The sequence below is a fragment of the Rattus norvegicus genome, chromosome 13, assembly GCF_036323735.1.
Source record: "Rattus norvegicus strain BN/NHsdMcwi chromosome 13, GRCr8, whole genome shotgun sequence".
Taxonomy (NCBI): domain Eukaryota; kingdom Metazoa; phylum Chordata; class Mammalia; order Rodentia; family Muridae; genus Rattus; species Rattus norvegicus.
The window spans coordinates 84,702,090-84,723,106 of NC_086031.1; the positions used below are offsets into that span (position 1 = coordinate 84,702,090).

Below are 21,017 nucleotides of genomic sequence, written 5' to 3' on the forward strand. Positions count from 1 at the left end.
TGGTCGGGGTCATCACAATAAGGAACTGTAGTAAAGAGTGGAAGGGGTTTGGAAGGTTGAGACCCACTGCCCTGGGCTTGTCTGTGAGCACACGAAGTCCTCCCTGCCTTCTGCAGCATCTAGTTTTACTCATTTAACCCAGACAGACCTACCTCATCCCTTTTTACCTTTTAATACTTCTACCTTTAGTGTGTTTTATGGAAACGACATCATTCTGTGTCCAATACCCTAAAGACCGGATACACATGCTTACATTCTTTATATTCTCCTGATGTTAATGGAAAAAGATGCTACAGTGAACATTGTTACACTGGTCTAAAATCCCTTACCTGCAGTTTCAAAGTCCAAACCGCTTAGAAATCTGAACATCTTTTCAAAAGGTTTAGCATACTCCTTGGCAGCTAAGCCCACCCAAGCTGCTAAGCGGCTATTCATAGTTCTTATCCTGCTTTAATGTGAATCCATGTATCTTTTTCGCTGACACACAACTGACTCTGATTATAGGCTGTTACCCCAACTCCCTCTAGGGCTGTTATAAAACATACTGTGTTGTGTGCACTGACGTATCTTTCCAAAGAACAAGCAATTTTAATTTTCGAAGACTATTCAGCACCAAGAGTTTCCAACAGGTGACAGTAACCCTGACACTTTGTATGTATTCGAGGTCTATCTTTAGGTTAAATTTAGAACCGCTGAATTGCTGAAGGCCCATGTGCTTTTAACTTGTGAGTGATAGGTGTCAATTTGTCCAAGCGTTAACTTACAAAATACAGACAACAATGACATGAGAAGGAAGTATATTTATTAGGATGACATAACGTTCTAAGATTGGAAAATAATGACAGAGTCTCGGTAAACTCCAGCTTGGTATTCTGAACGTTATTCCAAAGAAAGATACAGTGTAGCTTTTTGAAATGTGGCATAAGAAAAATCAGCCGGGTCTAAGACAACTGAGCCTAGACCAAGTAGCATGATACTTTTATTCAAATAAATGCTTGCTCAATCAACTGTTCATATATTCATCAAGGAAGTGGCAATCATTGATCAAAGATTAGAAACACAAGGAGGAACAATAGTAAAAGGTCTTGGTGCTGATCCTTTGGAATATTAAAGGACAATAAACAAGTGAGGTAAGCACGAATGTCAGATAAGTAAATGATATTTCAGGCAAGAGCTTCATTCTCTATTATATAGATTCGCCCATTATCAAAGGTGGAAAATCAAATAAGAAATGGTGAAAGACGTGAACACACAGTTTGACACAAAAATAGGTAATTTTTTTTAAGCACCCTCTATCGATACAAGGAAAATAAGTTGTTCAAGGCTGGTATGTGTCTGTAAGAATGAGAATTATGTTCATGGCTTCAGATGTGGCTAGGATCCTGCAGGAGGGATGGAGGGGTACACTCCAGGTTAGCTTGGAACAGGGCAAGAAAAGGAACGGGGTGGGGGTGGGGCAGTAGCCCGCGTCTAATGTTTATCAGGAAGCATTCAGGGCAAGGAGGCAAGATCTGGTGATACGCACAGATTTTAGCTTCATCGCAACTTTACCCCCAACCCCATTAATGGGTTTTATTATGGGTTTAAGACTCAACTTTTACTTTTGTGTGTATGGGTGTTTTTCCTGAACATATGTCTATGCACCACTTGTGTGCCCAGTGACCATGAGACAAGAACACTGGGTCCCCTGGAACAAGAGGTACAGATGACTGTAAGAGAGCTGGGTCCTCTGGAGGAACAGACAGCGCTCTTAAAGGCTGAGCCATCTCTTCAGCCCTCAAATAAGTATTTTGTTTTGTTTTTACAAGGTAGATAAGGATCATAAAACCCGAGGGACATGATGAATTTTTAGATTCAGTAACTATCAAAGACCTTATTGAGGACTGAAGAAAACAAAATTCGAAAAACGAACCAGCCAAACAAAAGCTTTAGTTGACAGGTAAGATACAGTGTTCCTCCCTAGAGAATCAACTACAGGGAGAAGGAAGACAGCTCCAAGGCCCTGAATTCGACATGCCTGAGCATGCAAAATAAATACATCAAAATAAATTAAGAATAAAAGGAATCAACATTTCAAAACTAAAACCAGAAATGGCCACAGAATAATTAAAAGCTGACTGAACACAGGAAAGTGTCGGAAGAGTAAAAACGGAGTAGAAACGGAGATGGCGTAAAGGTGCAAAGGTAAACAGAGCAGTGTGGCCCTTCCAGACAAGGCTTGCCTGCAGAGCAACTGTGAACTCTGCACAAATGCAGAGAACAATCCAGAGCGTTCCAAGGAGGAAATACGAGCTGGCATGGTGTGGAGAAAAACCCACAGACTAATCATTCAAGCACCTGTGGTACCCAGAGAGGCCAGAAGAGGGCATCACATCCCCTAGAACTGGAGTTAGAGATCTTGTGAGCCACCAGAACAAGGCGCTAGGATTACAACCTGGATCCTCTGAAAGAGTAGCCAGTGATCTCAACCACTAAGCCATCTTCCCAGCCAAATATCAATCTTTTCTATCTCTAAAGATATGAACATTAAACATCGCTTAATAACTCATAAAAGGAAACCCCAACAGAAATTAATAAAATAATCTGTGGTTGAAAGAAAGAGAGAGCAGGACAGCATGTCAGCAAATGTGGGGTGCAGTTAAGTCAGGCTAAGAATGGTATGTATGTAATTAAATGCTTATAGTTAAATGCTTCCAGTGGCAATCAAGAAAAATTTCCAAATAAGGAGCCTAAGTTTTCACTCAAGGAACTAGAAAAGGCTTACTTTAAACCAAAGAAAACAAAAGGAAGATACTTAAAATAAGCAGAGCTAAAACTCTGTATGGATAATGTGTAAGTAATGAGGAAGGACAAGAAAAAAAAATGAGGCAGAAACATGGTTCTCTGCAAACATCACCAACATGGGAAACTCCTGCCCTACTGACAGTGGGAAGACAGCAGGATCAGGACTAAAAGGGAGGGAATCACTAATGTAGCCAGCAAAAGAATAAAGATACTCTATGAATAACTTGATGTTTATAAGTTGACAACCCCAGCAAAGGATGTTTTCCCCAAACTCACAAATGAGCAAAACCCAAGCTTTCTCTAAATCCACTCTGACTACCCAGCCACAGGGCCCCTAGAGCTCCCCACACCATCCTGCAGAGCTCTGTGCTGTCTCCTAGAAACACGCGGGGGACAGAGCAGACCCTCCGTCAGACGGGCAGTGGGCGATGCCTAGACCTTGGCACACTGGCTTCCTGATCTCTAAGAAACCTCACCATTCTCAACCAAAATGAGGAATTCTCACGGTTCACTCAGCAAGGATCCAGTCCTCAAGCATGCTGCCCGCGAGGAGGACAGGTCCTCAAGCACGCTGCCCGTGAGGAACGGAGCAAAGAGGGGACTGCTTTGCTTTGCAGATGAGACACATGAGTTCCCCTGGAGCCTTTTCCAAATGGGAGCTCACTCAGGATGAAGAATCTCAGGATGAACCATCTCTTGTGTCCCAGAGAGAGAAGAGGAGTCCGAGGGCGTGGGCTCATCCTCACCTGTATCTTTACAAAAAAACCTCTTGGTCAACAAAATTAAAGAAACTCTAACCAGAAGGTTTTCATACCCACAAGCCGTAGGGAGATTATATTTACGTATCACTTTTTTCTCACTTCCATTCAGACTTTTACTGACTTGATTGTATCCCGAGTGACAGGATGCCTTTATGATATAAATGCCTGGCCATCTCTAGCATTTTGGTTCATAACAAAGGATGCTCAGGTGTGGTTCTTTAAGATTTATGGAGAAAAGGTTTGAAAAACTCCATCATCTTACACATAAAAACGAACGCTTTTCTTCTGTGTCCACTGTGCACTGGATGGCTTCCTAGCAGTTTCTCAAGTTTTTTTTTTTTTAATTTTATTGAAACACAAAGAAATAGATGTTTGCTACAAGTTTAATTCCAGTGAACTATGATCGTGACGATAAGCTGTTCATAATGAATACATCTGTGGATGTTATTAAAGATCAGAAACCATGCTTGTGGCCCAAACACAAACATACTTTGTTCCTGAAAATGACTGCGTGGGCGGTCACGTGGGGCCACGTGCTCAGACAACGTATGAGATTATCCGAAGCAGCATATGAAGAATGTAAAGAGAGTTAAAAAAAAAAAAAAGGGATCATGGAGAAAAGCAAAGGAAGTAGAAGTCCTAGTCAGTAGCATTGCCTCTCCTCGCTGGGACTAAAAGAAGATTCAGGCTGTACTGTGTCCCCATCACGCAAGTCTAAACTACTGGGCTCCGGGTGGCAGAATGCTATCCGAGGATGCTCTGCGGGAAGCCTCTAGCAATTCTGACAGGACACTACTCTGGAGGGTATTCAGCTGGCCCCTCTGCTTTGCGACGCCTTTCTCACAAGTGCACCCACGCAGTCTTGGAGACCATTCTAAAAAGTAGGAGGAGAGATCATCATGGCTTATGGTTTACTACAAACATGTATCACCCAGTATGATAGAAAGCTGCGCGCACCAGGGCGTACGCGGACTGGATGCTCTGGGGAACGTCGCTGTCAGCTGTGGTGATCTGATTTCTGAATGGTGATCCTGACTTGCTTTTCTAGCTCCAGTAAGGTCTTGTAGAACTTTTCTGCAGTGTCTTCATCTACGTCCATCTGGAAAACAAGCACAGATAGAGATGGCTGCAAAAGAAAAATAAAACACACTACAGGTGAGCAAAGGGAGGTGTCCCCGCAGGGACAATAGGAAGGGGCAGGAAGGGGCCATCCAGGGGCTGCTGGGAAACACCTGAGGACATAAATGCTCAAGCAAAAGGTACCTGCCAAACCTCCCGCTGCTTGCTTTAGGCAGAGAGACCCAATGTAAGCATTATTTCCTATTCTGACTCCTTTCATCCAATCAACTGCTAAGGGAACCGGGGAGGGTAGGGGGAGTGGGGGGTGTGAAGGGGTGGGGGTTTCACATCTGAATTCCTGTAGACGCTCACCCCCTTCCTAAGGGCTTCTATGTGCAAGAAACTGGAGATTCATTCTTACATCACTTTTATTTTGTATTCTTGTTTTTCCTGCAGAAACTCTTACTTTAACTGAACACAAGAACCACCTTTCAGCTCCTGAAAACAGGATCTCTTTGTGTTCTAACCAACAAGGGGCCTAAACCTCAAAAAAGCCAGGCTCCTCTTAAACGCTAGGGATCAAGGAAACCTTTCGACATTTTGGAAATGACATTTATCCTCATTTGCTCTTTTTCGTTATTCGGATTGAATCTGCAAATGTGACAGATCTCTCTGGTTCAAACTCACCTTTATTTAAATGTATCCCATGACAAACCTGCATTCTGATGACATTCATCCTCCCTGCCTCTCTCATCCCCCGTCCTACTCCTCCCCGCCTGTCCCGCTTTCAGATCATTTTGGTTTATTTTGGGACACACTGGGTTTATCCAACGTGGTCCAAATGTGCATGGGTGTGGCATTCGACTGCAGCATGGCGGGCTCAGCAATGGATACACAACTGAAGGCAGTGACCCCACCCCCACCCCCTACCTCCCCACCCCCCCCACCCCCCAGCCCCAAGATCTTTGAGCAGCCACTAGCTCCCCTGACCCTTTAACAGAGAGGAAGGATGATTTCCCCAAGTGAATTCAAAGCTAAGGTCTTCTCTTCAATGTATCTCACAGAACATTAATGAAATACTTGGGTTTGTGGAATTAAACATTTTCTCCCCTTGATAAGTAAATTGTTCCCTGTAAGGTTATCAGGTTAAATAAACTCTAAAAGCCCCAAAGTGAGCTTAGTAAGTTGCATCAGAGTTTTCTAAAAGTATATCATTTTGTATATTAAGGATTATAAATTAATACAAACTTGAGTTATTAAAAAGAGAGAGGGAGAGAGAGAGATGCATGGTAGTGGGCATCTTCAATCCCAGTACTCAGGAGGCAGAGGCAGGCGGATCTCTGTGATCTGCCTCTGTGGGTGAACCTGGTTTATAACTGGTCTGTGCTGCCTAATTTCATGCCATCTTGACACAGCTGTCATTTGTGAAGAGGTGACATGAGCTGAGGAAAATGCTCCCCCCACGTTGGCTTGTAGGCAAGCCTGTGGCTCATCTTCTTGGTTGATGAATGATGTGGGAGTGCTCAGCTCACGGTGGGCAGCGCCATCCCTGGGATGATGGTCCTGGTGCTAGCCATAAGGAAACAAGCCAATACCTGGCAGCACTGCTCTGTAGCCTCCGCTTCAGCTCCCGACCCCAGGCTCCGGCCTTGACCTCCTGCCCTGACTCCCCTCACGACAGACTATGGTGTGGAAGTATAAGATGAGTAAATCTTTTCCACCCAAAGTTGCTTCTATCATGCTGTTTTACCACAGTAGCAGAAACCCTCTCGCTAAGACACTCAGGCCAGCCACAAGGTTTTAGTGAGACCTTGCCTTAAAACAAAACAATTCATGCAGGAAAGAACGATCTGTAAACACCCAGATCAACCATGTTGTTTCTGTTTAACTGAAATTTTCAAAGCGATCCTGGGTTAATACACCGCGGTGAGCTAGCCCAGCAAGGGGTAGACAGCCAAGAAGCACCACACGACTCTACCTGCCTGAGGAGCTGTTTCTCGAAAATGTTTTCCAGTCGCTAGTAACCAATACGATGTATTTCAAAATCTCAGAAAGGCTGATTTTTACCTCACTTTGCATCCTCAGTAGGCTGGGTGGAGAAAAACAGGAGGCTACAACAGACCTTGCTTGTGACAAAGCTACAGCATGTTCCTGTAGTCCCGAGAACATGTTCTCATCCCCCCACCTCACCCCGCCCCACTCCCGTGCAATTCTACTTGATTTCTTTTTAGATGAGACTCTGAAAGACTTAATACCAATTTGATTTTCTCTATTCTATTCCCTGACTCTTCAAAATAGCTGTCTGACAGAGCTGACAATTATCTCACACAGAGTGTACATTCAAAGAGGAGTTGACTTCACACAGAAGTATTCTGTGTTCCATACAACTCTATTTATTCATTAGGAGACGGCACACAAGGGAAACAGGTACGTTCCCCCCCCTCCCCCTGCAAAGCTTATCCTGGCAGGGGCATGTGAGGGTGTGTTTCACAGAACAGGTACTGGAGACCCCACCACAGGTCATAGGCCCTGTTCTAAAGAGACAGAGAAGGTGGGGAAGAAGCTGAGTTCTGAAGGATAACGGGCATGAACAAGAACACGGGTGAGAGAGGCTTAGCAGAAAGAAGATATGCCCAGAGCAATGAGACAGGAGAAAGCAGTGAGATGGACCATGGTAACACGAGAGCGAAGACTCAGGCACAGAAGCCACTCGACTGGGTTGTCAACACCACAGGCCCAGAGCATCGTCGGCCGGGCCGCATCTCACACGTGACAGCATCAAAGGATTTACCTTTTGGCCCTTGACATAATTAGTCCCTAATCCTGTGGTGCCGCTCAAGTATTTGGTCAGAGGGTTGAGAGACTCCGGTTTTTGGTGGAAAAGCCACACCTGGAAGAGAAGAGCATGTCAGTGACATCGGTGACATTGCTCCTGCCCCAAGCAGGTGAGATTTGCCATCAGTACTCAATGAAATCGTCAAAGTCTTCTCAAAAAGCACTAGTCAATCTCAGTGCCTTAGGAACCACTATCATATTTAAGTCAGCCTGCTCCAAAGTCGACTTTGAGAGCTAATCTAAGCAAAATAACAAAACAGAACAAAAAAAAAAAAAAAAAAGTCCTTACTTTGGCCATCTTCTCCCTCAATTCCCATATGAATCCATGTCTCATCCACGGGCTTAGTCAATGTCATGCTTAGCACACGCCACAGCAGAGCACAGGTCACTAGGCCAATATTTTACCAGTGAGAAGATGCTTATGACCAAAAGATTTACACGTTACACAAAGGAAGTCGTCCTCTCGTTCCAATTTTGCAGCTACACAGCGGCCATCTCTGAGAGTAACCCACTGTTCTATCGTGTGGCCATGCAAAGAACTCTCTCTTCATTCAGTTAACACATATCCTTCTCTCTTAAACCGAAGTATGCATGACACATGGAAGTTTTCACTTTAACATCATACCTTCGATTTTTCAAACCTATGTATACTGATCTGCTTCATTTGCTTTTGAAAGCACAGAATCCCATCCCGGGCAGCTGTAACTGGTACTTTCAGCTTTTAGTGAAAAAAACACATGCAGTAGACTGCAGCCTTTGTGATTACAAACTAAACCATGGGGGTGGTGAGTGCAACATTTCACAAGAGCCTCACAGAAGCTGCGTAGCTCGGGCGAGGTCTCATGTCCTTATCACTAGCCATCAGAGCCTTGCACCAAACGTCCGAGTCTTTGCTAATCGGAGCTGGGCTCTGAATTATAGATTTAGTTTGCTCCTCTCTTAGTATCAGAGGCCAGGCATCTTTATTCATGGTTGAACCTCTTCAGAGTCTTTGACTCTGGCTTTTGCCTGTGATTCCAACAAATGCTGTTTTCCCTTGCTGGAGTCTTGATTTACTAAGGAAATATTTACCTATTGTGTAAGGCAGATGTTTGTATTCTACTCTGTGCTTTTTTTGTAGTAGAGTTTGGGCTCAGGTCAACTTTATTTTAATTTTCACTTGCTTAGAGATTCCACATTCTGACAAGCAATCCTTCACATTCTGAAACTTCATTTAATTCCCCTATATTTTCTTCTAATACTTTTATATTTTAATTTTGACATACAGACCTCTTCAATTAACTAGAACATTATATATGTCCTTCTGGCAACAACCTCGCTTGAAAAGCCCATCTCTTCCCTCTACTGATGGTCATTCTCATAAACTAAATCTCTGCGTTTGGGCCTTCAAAACGTTCTATTCTGTCCCACTGAGTTGTCACATTGTTTTTGTTATGATTTAAATTCATTGTTGAAAAATCTGACCTGTTACAGAGTCCACCACCATGCCCTGCCTCTGCTCACTGCTCTCCTTCTACACACACACACACACACACACACACACACACACACACACACACACACACACACATATACATATGATAAAAGCCTAGATGCATGGAGCCATGCTCAAGGGTTCCAAGCCAGGAACTGTAGAACTCGGATGGGAATGCTTACTGTAATTCTGACACACTCACAGTGGGCCTATGCTTCAGCTCAAGTTCATGCTCCCCTCATAAGGAGACAAAATGTACAGAGGAATTGAAAGAGATCCTCTGCTCATGTGACGAGCACCACCCTTCATCCTCCCTATCAGCCTCTCCAGACATCAGTGAGTCAGAGGTCTGGGGTGACGGCCATTTACGCATGTACGTTTAGAAAACTGGAGTATCACGACGGGTCTTGTTTTAACTTTTATTTTTGTTCTATGGGTTCTGCCTGCTGAATGTGTGCACCTTAAAAAGGCATTAGACTCCTTTGGAAGCAGAGCTACAGACGGTTGTGAGCTGCCACGTGGGTGCTGGGGACTGAGCTGGGGTTCTCAACGAGGGCAGCAAGTACTATGAAGCCCTGAGTTGTTTCTCTAGCCCTTCACGATGAAGTTCAAACCTGAACACCAGGATCATGGGGCTCACCCTATCCAAATCACCCGGCCCCTCGGAGTCGAGATCTCGTTCCACTCTCATGGAAGTCAGCTCTAACTACCCAGCCCCGGTGGGTCCTAGCTTCCCTGTGCAAAGAACAGTCCCTACCTAATGACAAGATGTCTTGTTTCCTTACCTATTTTATGGATTCGTTACTTTCCCAAACATACTTCTAAGCTGCTTCACAACAGGGGGGTTTCCTCTTTTAAATACACCCCACACCATTGGTGCTCAATATACACCTGACACCTAGACAAGACTTCCACACCACAGATGTGCAGAATGAGGAACCCCTAAGGCACCACATGAATGCCTCATATCTTGGCCACTATACCAATATGGTCTAACAACATGTTTCCACAATCAGTTTGTGTCCTCCCAAAAGAACGATTAGATTCTTTAATATTATTCCCTTCATGTTTCCCTCAAAACTCAATTTGGTCAAGATTTAAGAAATAGCCAGGCCTGGACACTAGAGTACTGGCCGTCAAGTTTCTGGGATAAAAGCCCTGTCTCGGTGGATTGAGTACACCCTTCAAAACTAAGACAACGGATTCCAATCCAATGGCAGCTCTCTTCTCAGGTGAGATTCTGACCCTTCAGAGCTTTGGGGCTAAGTTGAGAAATGTGCAAAGGCATTACTAACAGACAGAAGAGAACAGAAGTTTGGCTCCTGAGTAAGGCCTGTCACAAATGAGGAAACACACACAGCCCAACTGTCAGGCATCCTTTAAGGAAATCCTATTGGTGAGGATGTGGAGAAAATGGAGCACCCCTCCACTGCTGGCAGGAGTGCAAACTTGTGCTTGGTTTCCTAATACAGCAGCTTGATCCTCTAACACCAAGAGAGGAAGAAGAATCTTTACATTTTTTCTTTAGATTTATTTTATGTACCTAAGGGCTTTGCTTGCATGGATGTCAGTGTACCACAAGCATTCCGCGTGCCTGTGGAGGGCAGGAGAGGGTGTTGGATCTCCTGAAACCAGAGTTATGCATACTTGTGGGCTGCCACGTGGGGGCTGAGAATCAAACTGGGTCACGTACGAGAACAAGTGAGCTACCTCTCCCGCTCCAGGAAGAAAAACCTTTACATAAGACACCAGGTCTTGTTGCCCCTACTTTGACTGACTTTTGTAGTGGCCTATCCCTTCTCCTGCAGCTCCTGGTGCATCTTGCTTCTACAGAAGTGTGTTCTCTATATAGTCGTATCGACTGGCATGCTAGCAGGTGTCAAATGCCAAGCTTCTAACATTGTAACATGGTACTTACTTTAGTCTCAAATGGAATTTGCTTGTCCATGAACCTTGTTCCATTATAGCACCGATTCTCAACTTTCTTAGTGCTGAGACCCTCTAATACACTCTCCTGTTGTGGTGACCCATGACCATAAAATTAACTCATTGTTACTTAAGTGTGGTTTTGCCGCGGTTGTGAATTGTGATGTAAATATTTGTATTCTCCAGTGGTCTAGGTGACCCCCAAAAGGGTTGTTCGACCCACAGGCTGTTACCTTACACGCGCCCCCAACACACCATTCACTGCCATCAGTGAGCTTACCCTCCCATCACAACGCTACTATACAGACAATGAACTGGTAACGTACCAATGCCTCTGCACCATTGTACGGTGTCACAGTGAACGCATGTGCAAAAAAGCGAAGCTGATGGGAAAAAAAAAAAACAGTATTATTATGTGGCCGTTTAGAGCAGTAATGACAACAACAACAAATTTCAATTTAAGAGGGAAAATTCAAATTTATGATCGCAGCACATCAAAAACCTCAAGTCAAGTGGCAGTCTGTCTCGACTTGAATTCTTCAATTTCCTAACTCCGCATTAAAAATAAAATAAGTGTTTGCCACTTACGAGCCATATCACCGGGAGAAGCAACGTCCAAACAAAGGGGGGCAGAATCCCATACGTCAGATTGGTCATTACGACCCCTGGACACGTCACACTGGAATACAGACCCTGGGGGCACAGAGCACAGTCACAGTGACATTCCGATTTGACGCAAAGTGACTTAGTTCAAGGATGAACTTAGGGAATGGCAGCGTTTGGACTCTCAGTTGTCCTTGATGCTTAGTAGGACCACTTAAGTCTAAAATCACTTACAGGGGTGAGGGTGCAAAAGTCAACAAGAACTGAGGCTCTAACTCAAGTGGCACTGCACCGAGTACAAAGGCCAGGGCTTGATCACCAGCATCAAAAATACTAAAATAATAATAATAATATTGTTAAAAAAGTAAACCAAAAATTTGGAAAGATGGAATCCCCCAATTTAATTCTAAAACTGTCTTTCCTGGGACACTGAGAAAGAGGAATCGTGAGCTAAAAACAAGTCCCATGTTTTACTTGACAACTAAAATGCAAAAGAAATCCCAGAGCTTTCTATGAAACACGGAACAAATTCAGCTTGACCCTGCCCTCGGAAAGGAATGTCAAGGGGACTTTGAAGCAGCCATGACAAATTCTAAAGACCTCAAGATGTTAGGAGGACAACTCAAGAGTTGGACCAACACTCTGAATCTAAGCTGTAATGACAACCAGAACATGCCAATGGGGAAGCCAAGGATTCTGGTGAAGATTTTGGACCTGGCCAACCGTTCACTCAAAGCGGCAGTGACTCCAGGTGACTGTGACTGGTAAGGGGTATCTTCTCGTTTATATAAAACCCTCGCACTCTGTAAGCTCAGAGACAGAGCTACAGAGCCTCATCATCCACTTCCACAAGGTTTACAACGACTGACAGCCTTTTAGTCATCAACATGACAGAGGCTTGGAGGCGGGAGGCTCAGAACAAAGTCCAAGGGACACGTGACCATTGAGTACACGACTCGACTTTCTCACCTGAAAACCCAGACGGTGTGAGCCACCTAGCTGCAGGCAGACAGAAGCACAGACAGCACTAGAAGTACTTAGTGGCTGTACTGGAGTAAACACGTGTCATTCTATTAGCAGAGGACCAGAGTTCTTGAAGAGTACAGAACAGGAAATAAATGCCATTTTTCTAAAAGGGTGGGTGCTGCTTATCTCTGCCCTAAGGAAAGGGCAACCCTGACTGTTAACATCTGCACCTCCGAGACGGGCCTTGCCTTCTGATTGAAATTCCTGTTCAAAGCTACATTCAGGAGGTCAGTAGCGTATTTGGAAGAGCTGTAAGGTTCCTGGCCTTTGGCGTGCTGGATGTCCTCAAGACTGAAGTTAGACTTCTTTGCATTTCGAGAAGACGTCCAGATGAGCTGAGAGGGGTTGTCACTGTGGCAGAGAAGTGGTTCCAGTTCCCGAATCTGAATGAGGATGACACAGAACAAAAGGTGTCACGATCTGCTAGGGGTATGTGCTAAGAAGTTAAAACTTCTGTCTATGTATACCAGAATCTAACAAGTAAATGCATGGGGCTATGGTAGCAAGGAGCAGGTGCTTTACTGTTGCGAGAGCAAGAAGCTAGAAGGGCTACAGGCAGCAGTGGGTAAAAGTTACAGACATTAGTGTTGTCTCATCTTAGAGCGATTACTTGTATGTATAAATATGTATGCGGTCATGAGTTAGTATACACGCATTTATCTCCATGGTTTATTCGCTGAGAGGACCTGGAGCTATTAACATCTAAGAAGAAACAAGAACCCAGATTGTCGATTCTAGTAACAGTTTGTCTTGGTTTCCATTCTAAAATAAAAAAAATAAAATCAGGAAAAAACGGGCTGGATGGTCACGTGAGTGCACGTAATTACCATCTTATGGCATATAGAATAAGTAGGATATGTGACAGAGACAAAAGGAGAAATATCATTTTTAAATAAGAGACTCTGATACATAAATATATAAGCATGATTCCACATGACTACCAAATGAATTGAATTTTAAAAATGGAAGAGAGAAATTTTCCCGTTGGAAAAATTCCAACCAATTTCTGTAGGTAATCCATCCTTTAAAAGGTGACGTTCAACCCCTTGGTGTGGGTTAGACAGAGCAAGAGTCTTCTGAACACCACACTACGGAGACAGAAGCATGACTTCACAGTGGAGAAGCCTGGCAAGCCGCCTCAACCAGGTGACCAAGGTCAGCATGGAAAGGTCACGGGCTGCAGTCCTTATCATCGAGCCAGGCTCTCACTCTGCATCTCAGTAAGCATAGCACAGGCTAGCTCTGGACTCTGTCTCCCTGCCTCCATACCCCAAGTGCTGGGATTATAAGCGCCTGTCAGACATGCCTGGCCTTGGAATATGCAATCTTGATGTGAGGTGATGACACAGGGACTTTGTATCTACTGTCTTTCTGAAAAAAATTCCCAATCTCGCCATGAGACAACATCAGAGAAATTAACTGAGAGACCAACTATGAAACACCAGGGCAGCAAACCTGAACGGTCAGGGTCACCAAAACCAAAGGAGGTCTGTGAAACTTCCACAACAAAGGACCCAAGGAGCCTTGACAACTAAATGCAATGTGATGCCCTGGATAGAACCCCAGAGCTAAAAACGAGATGTAATAAAACTGGCAACCTTAGTATACGCCTTACTTAATGACTTATCAGTGCCGTATCGCATATCTTCACAACTGCACAGTACTGATATAAAATGGAAATTAGAGAAGATACTGAATATAGAATGCAGAACTCTCTGTACCATCCTTTCAAAAGCTCTGTAAATATACCACAACCGAAAACCATTAGTTCATTAAAAGGAGCTCGACCAATGAAGCTTCCAGGTGTGGCCCATGCTGCAGTGTTTACTAAGACAAACAAGAAAACCCCATACACATGAGTCTGAGTCAGTTACCCACTCCTAACGGGTACCACTTCAAGGAACGTGTAACGCACCGAAAGGATCCCTACTCTTTATAACAACTCATAGCGCCTGGTCATTATTTTTATATGGTAGCCAAACTAGAAGGGGATCCATTTCTTCATTTACACATGAACCATGAACTCAAGTTTGTATTTTATGAAATCTGGTCAGATTCCTAAACATAACTGACGTAGAAGGCATTGTGCTCATAGTTTTGGCATCCTTTTATCGGGTAAGTGGGTTCTGAAACACCCCCCCCCCCCCCGATGATACGGTCTACCTAGACGAAGACATGCTATGACAACCGAGGTATCTGCCCCACAGCCACAGTTCTCATTTACGTTCCGAACAACTTAACTTTGTAAACAGCAGATTCATCAAAACGCAAGATTACAATATTATTAATGAATTAATTCTCTATCATTACCAGTTTATTTTATTTTAATATCGTTTGTTTGTTTGTTTGTTTGTTTTGAGAAAGGGGCTCCTCACGCGGTAGCCCTGGATGGGTTTGGCCTTGCAGCAATCCTCCTATCTCAGGCTAAGTGTTGGGAGAAAGGTGTGAGCCACCACTTCTCAATGACTGTCTTACTTAATAATTCAAAAAGACAGCAAAGAAACAGGAGAAGATTCTAAGGAGATCAAGGACACCTTAGATGACGGCCTTTATAAAGTTATTTAAGAAAAGATCAGATAAGAATCCTATTCTAACCTTGTATTTTAGTACATCATTGTCATTAAGGATGTGACACTCCACAGCCCTAAAACCCAAACAGTACTAAAATTCAGAGAATAAAATATGCATCTTCCACTCATTCCTAACATCCTGGTACCTAAGTTCATCGATGGTAACCAGTTCTCCGTTTCATCTTTTCTTGTTAATACAAATGAGGGTACACTATTCATATTATACTTTTCTATGTTTTCTTAAGAAAATACCCAAGGCTACCACACAGGCCCCAAATATTTATCTCACTCACTTCCTTTAATGATTAGTCCATACTAGTGTTCCACATACCAATTTCTAATAAACACATGGTAGGCCTTAAATGGGGTCTAATTAAGAGACTTGGGATCAAAGAAAAGAGGTCAGAAATAAGAGACACAGGTTCTACCCAGACAAACAGCATCAAATTTCTCCCAGCACCAATGAGCTATCATGGCTGGCCACTTACTCTTGATATTCAGGCCAGCCCATGAGAGTGATCCAGAGGCGATACCACAGGACACACTAGACAAGCCACACAGCCTCATGATGACTCCTTCATATATGCCTAGGATTGTACATCCAAGTATGGAGGCTTAAGAAGAAGCCATGATAAGGAAAAGTCAACTATGCGTCAGTGTTTAATGGCAGCACACTTTATCCCAGGCTAGATGATACCAAGCCTAGTTTGTAGAACTACTTAGAACAGAACTAACATACTTTTTCTGCTGCTATGTACATTGTTTTAATATGAGACTGTATATCTGCCAATCTACCTCCTCCATTCTCTAAGGAAGCAGCATTTTCTAAGGCCAGTGATCAGATGTAAATACTCAAAGATTAAATGCTAACCACAAACTAATGAGCTTCACAGAACAGAAATATGTCCACGCACACCCTCATGATCACAGCAGTCAGTATGGAACTAGTATTAGTATTTATACCAGGATAAAGTGGCCAAAGAGATTGGTTTCAAACACCTCCTGGAACCCATCAGCAGTAATCTTGTCATTCTGGGTCAAAAGTCCTTCCGCTGTGGAGAACATATGAATCACATTTCTGAAACAACAGAAGACAGTAGTGACTTTTTAAAGCTCCTGAAACTGAAAACACCAAAGACGTTACACACACCTTCTTTGATTCTATAATGACAAAACACCAATTCCTTGGACATTTGTATTAAATGAGATATCAAATACTCCTCTCCCCCAAATTCCCAGGTGTACTTAACCTACTTTCCCGCACCCACAACCCAGTCAGATTAGAGGGAAACTGTTCTTAGGCAATCACAGCTGTGCTAATGAAAAAGTCTTCGCCCAGATTGAGTGCGTTTAACTACAGAAAAAAGTTAACCAGATTGTCTCTTTCACTAGAAATCCTAAGAGCATTGAACACATTAGCAGAGTGTGTTGCTGTGAGATCGGTTTAATAGTGGGATGGATGCGTGTTTTGTTTTCCTGGAAGAAAAGTAAAGAGAAAGTGAGCAGGTCGCCTGCATCAAAAACCTCTATGAATTAATGCACTGGGTGCAAACACGGCTATTTCTGCGTCTGGCTTGTGGTTAGATAGCTTTGAAAGCCATTTTATGTGTGTGCTGAGAATCTCTCAGGCAGACATTCATTTCCTGTATTCCCTCAACTCACTAGCCAGAGTTCCTGACACAGAGCCGGCCATCTTGCAACACAGCCTCCTAGATGCTGGATGCTCTCTAGGAATGCCGCCTTATCAAGAAGAGTTCTGAGACCAGCACATTCAGCCACATCAACATGAACCATCTGACCACATGGAATGTTCCAGAAACTTAGACCATTATGAAAACCATGACCACATGCAGTGCTCCCCACAAAAACGAATACTTGACTTGCCCGCTGTGGTACCAACTCCTCCTTTCCGTTCATCTCCATCCTTCTCAGCATTCCCCAACTCAACATACACACCAAAGGCAAATGGTAGCAACAAAGTGAATACCTTCCTTGTATTCAGTTAGTGGTTCTCATCCTTCCTAATGCTATAACCCTTTACTATAGCTCCTCATGTTGTGGTGATTCCCCAACCATAAAATTATTTCATTGCTACTTTGTAAATGTAATTTTCTACTGTTATGAATCGTAATGTAAATATCTGATACTCGGGATACCTGATAGGTGACCCCTTCTGAAAGGGTCATGCGCCCCTCCCCACAAGGAGTCTCCACCCACAGGTTTAGAACCACTGATCTAGACTGTGAAAATTACCTTGAAAAGATACCACAGAAAAACGCTTTGAGGTTTAGCTGGGGGTTAGGCATGATTCCGGCGTTCAGGTATAAGTAGTCTAATCTTTGAAACCTGCAAGTAAGATACAAAAAATGGCATTGTTAGGAAAGATGGGACAAAACTGCACTCCACCTCTAGTACACCGAAGGGCCAAGGACAGAGAAACCCTTTCCAAACCAAGGAAGATGACCACAATGTAACATCGGGGTTTCAATGGCTCTTTCTTGGCAGTGTCTCTAGCCACAGTGGGGACCTGAGTATCCTTTGCTCGGGGTGGTTTCCATGGGCTTTGATGTTAAATCTCTAGCCGGAAATCCAACTGCAGCCCACCAATCAAGCACTGGAGTACCCTCAATCAAACCCATCTTCCTCCTGATCTCTTTTTCACTAGTTCGCACCCTCCCAAGTTGGCAAGTTAAAGTCACATAATATCCAGCAGGTCCTGCCCTGTGATCTGGATGGCCAGGAAGCTACCAAAACAGAAGACCCAAGTGGAAACCACTCAGAGCTCATGGCCGGGAGCTATGTACCATAAACTGATGAAAGGTTAACTCATGCCCTAAAACTGTAAATATTCTAGGGGAATTAGGTAGTCTCGGTGGGCTTGCTCTAGAATACGTGTCATGGAGGAGCCAAGAAATGAGTTCAGAAGCCTGAATGTATGTGCACCCCTTTGGAATGGGATCAAGGCCGGCAGTTCCTGCTCCCATGACACTCAGGCGACACTCATTCTCAGTGTCTCCCAGAATCCTAGGCACCATATCGTGTCTTCTATGTGACCCAGGAGCCACAGCTAATAACACCAGACTTTGAGATATATATTTGGTTGACGACAGAGACTGTGCATCAGTATTTCTTGATCATACAATGACCACATGGCTCGAATTACTAAAATGGCCACTTTAAGTAATGACAGTGTTGTGCTTTAGCTGTCATTTGTCATGCAAGTGAAGCCAGTGGGACCTCAGATTAATTAACACATTATCTACTTTACGAACTTTAGCGATAGCAGCTTATTTTGCTAGGCACGAAGAAGCAATGCTTGGTAAAGCGTGGAAATTAAGTTCTGGCTTCAATCAAACAGCATAATTAGTACATTCAAAATCGAAAGGATTGCCATAGTGTGTGTCTATCTCCAGATAAAATAGCATCACAATTTCGTATGTGTTCTAACGGGACGGAATACAGCAGAACACAGACCTCGTGTCAGACAGAATGGTGCTTTTGCCAACTGGAAAGGATATTTCCAAGTTCTCAGGGCTCTAACGCCATTCTGTGCGGACTCCCTCAGCACGACTCGTTTTATATACACTATACCCATTACCTTTTCATATTTCCCTGTCCTGTCCAGTTTGATTAAAAGCCATGCTATGGTACCACATAAGAAAGCACACTCGTTTTACACAATAGCCATTAACTTTCCATACTTTCCTGCCTTTTCTGATTTGACTGATTTTACGATAGGCAGCAATCCATCAAAAAAAGACTCACCTTCGCTTGACTTCCTCTGCTCCCCGGACCACCGACTGCAAGTTGCTGACATCCATCTGCACAATGCTGACCTCGGCGGAGGGGTGAGAGGCCAGCAGGGCATCACGGACAGCTCCTGCTTTGCTCAGGTTCCTACACGCCAAACACAGGTGAAGGTCATCGTCTTCTGCCAACAGCCGACCGCAAAGGGCCAGCCCAATGCCACTGAAAGGACAATTCAGGCACAAGCGTGAGTTCCTTGAAATGGTGTTAAATGAAGGCAGTTGTCTCTGGCTCAGAAAATTGACTGTGTTGATATGAGCTGCAATGAGAAGCCCAGGCAGAGAGAAAATACCCAAACGTTATATGAAGGAGGAATCCCTCCTGATAAGTCACACTGATAAGCAACATCCAGTTGTTCCCCTCTAATACAGTTCAATGACACAGTAAGTGAGGTTTGGGGTACCTGTTGGAGTGTGATTTAACATATCCCGAGAGGGTTTTAGCAACTGTTTATTGTGCCCCCATATTCTTGTGCTGCCAAGGGTTCTCACTGTTGCTACTAGGAGGGCTGTAAATCCTAGTAAGTGAACCAGTGAGGTTTTGATTTGGGGTTTGGGTTGTTTTTGGTGTTTCTTTTGTTATTCAAGAGACTACACAGTAGCACAGCAGAATAACCAACAGTAAGAAAAAAGCCCTCAATGAAAGTAGACAGAGAGCAGAAATAGCAATCAGATGGTGCCAAAGACAGAGAAGCAGAGCCCAGAGGCTTTAGATACACTGGGTCCGAGTGATATCAAAGTGCCCAGCAGATGGGGCCCACTGCTGGCAGCAATGCCATCCCGGGTTACAAATTCTCACGCAGACTGCCAGCAAAGGGAGCCCCAATGTGAGTCTAGAACCCACATAATCTGGTGGCCTGCTAGCAAAGTATCAAACATAGTATGGGCCTAGTCATCCTTACTTCAACTATCAGACCTTTAATATAAGTTGCACACAGCACGGTATATCGAAATCACACAAAATCGGGCCCGACTTTATAGGCACTTTCCTTGTAAGAACCACCAAAAACCAGTTGACCTAAAGGAGAATTCACACTAACAAAAAGCCCAGGGCAGACCCCTTCCTACACTGGTTTAGTTAACGTAGATGTAATTGGATCACTGAAACAGGCTTCGGTGGCATTTAGCAAATCCTGTATTAACTCCTCAAAAATACCAGTGCAACCAGCTGGGGGAATCCTCCATTCTTTGTGAACAAATGACAAGCCTACTAGGCAATAAAGCGGATCAAGGGTTAAGTGGGCAAGCCTGGAGTGACTGAACTGACACCTGGATTAGCACAAGTCATAGCCACAAGACTGATCGTTCTGTATGTTCCTGGGGATAGTATGCGAAATGTACTGCAGTAATGAAATTTCCCAATTGTCCTAAAGTTCATGGGCGCTAACATTTAAACACCCGGAGTGTACGACGCGCCACTGCGCCTAGGGTTAAAAGTGAACTGTGGGCACCTACAATTAATTACTCTCCCGAGACTGACGGTCCCTTGAGAGCATAGGGTCGGCATCACTGCGGGGCTGATCAGTCACTTTCCATTGTCATGTTTAATTCAAAGCGCCTGTCACCGAGCACCCAGTGAGGCAGGCATGACCACACCTCTTGAAAAAGTCAGAGAAGGGAGGGATGGTGTCACTGTGGACCCTACCGAGGTGAGTCACCGACCTACGCTTCTCCAAACCCCGGAACCTAACCTCCAGGGTTCCACGGGAGACCTCACCTGCTCGCCCCGGTAATCAAAACCACCTTCCGCATCATTCACGCCTTGCAGCGGAGTTCCACCCCGTCCACGGTTCTCAGCAGCTCTCAGCCAGAACCACGATCCCTGACCACGCGCACCCCGACCAATCAAGGCTCAACCAGGCCCCACCTCTCCTGCGTCATCCGTTCCCCGCGCTGGGCCCGCCAATCGCAACTCGGCGTCTTCTCTCCACGCCCACACCGGGTGAGGTGAGATAGGCCGAGGGGCGGAGCCACGCGACCCAGGAGCCCTAGCCAATCCAGGAAGTCCCCGCCCCCAGTCTGCTCAAGCCAGCGGGCAGTGGGTGTCACTGTAGGGCGGAGTCTTTGTTCTGAGTGAGGCGAGCCTGGCTCAGCCGGGTTTCCCAGGGAGAGGCTGGGCTGCAGGAATCCAAGTCAAAGGTGGCTCCTTGGGGCGTGTAGATCCACCTTCCTA

The 21,017-nt window shown here is 44.5% G+C and overlaps 1 protein-coding gene across 5 annotated transcripts; it reads right to left on the reverse strand.

Annotated features, from left to right (window-relative positions):
• Nucleotides 1–785: 785 nt before the first annotated feature.
• Hsd17b7 (hydroxysteroid (17-beta) dehydrogenase 7) lies at nucleotides 786–20,721 on the reverse strand. 5 transcript variants are annotated; one of them, XM_006250217.5, is made up of 10 exons: nucleotides 20,562–20,721; nucleotides 18,804–19,007; nucleotides 17,292–17,384; nucleotides 16,002–16,116; nucleotides 12,657–12,851; nucleotides 11,428–11,532; nucleotides 11,166–11,222; nucleotides 7,396–7,494; nucleotides 4,503–4,644; nucleotides 786–3,530 (listed from the first exon to the last, which is right to left on the reverse strand). In XM_006250217.5, exons 1-9 carry the CDS (start codon nucleotides 20,597–20,599, stop codon nucleotides 4,543–4,545), a joined length of 1,008 nt encoding a protein of 335 aa, XP_006250279.1. In that variant the 5' UTR covers nucleotides 20,600–20,721; the 3' UTR covers nucleotides 786–3,530; nucleotides 4,503–4,542. The 5 variants fall into 5 exon arrangements, with proteins under 5 accessions (XP_006250279.1, XP_006250278.1, XP_006250277.1 ...); XM_006250216.5 differs by having other exon boundaries at nucleotides 786–3,536; XM_006250215.5 differs by having other exon boundaries at nucleotides 786–4,419.
• Between the last annotated feature and the right edge of the window lie 296 nt (nucleotides 20,722–21,017).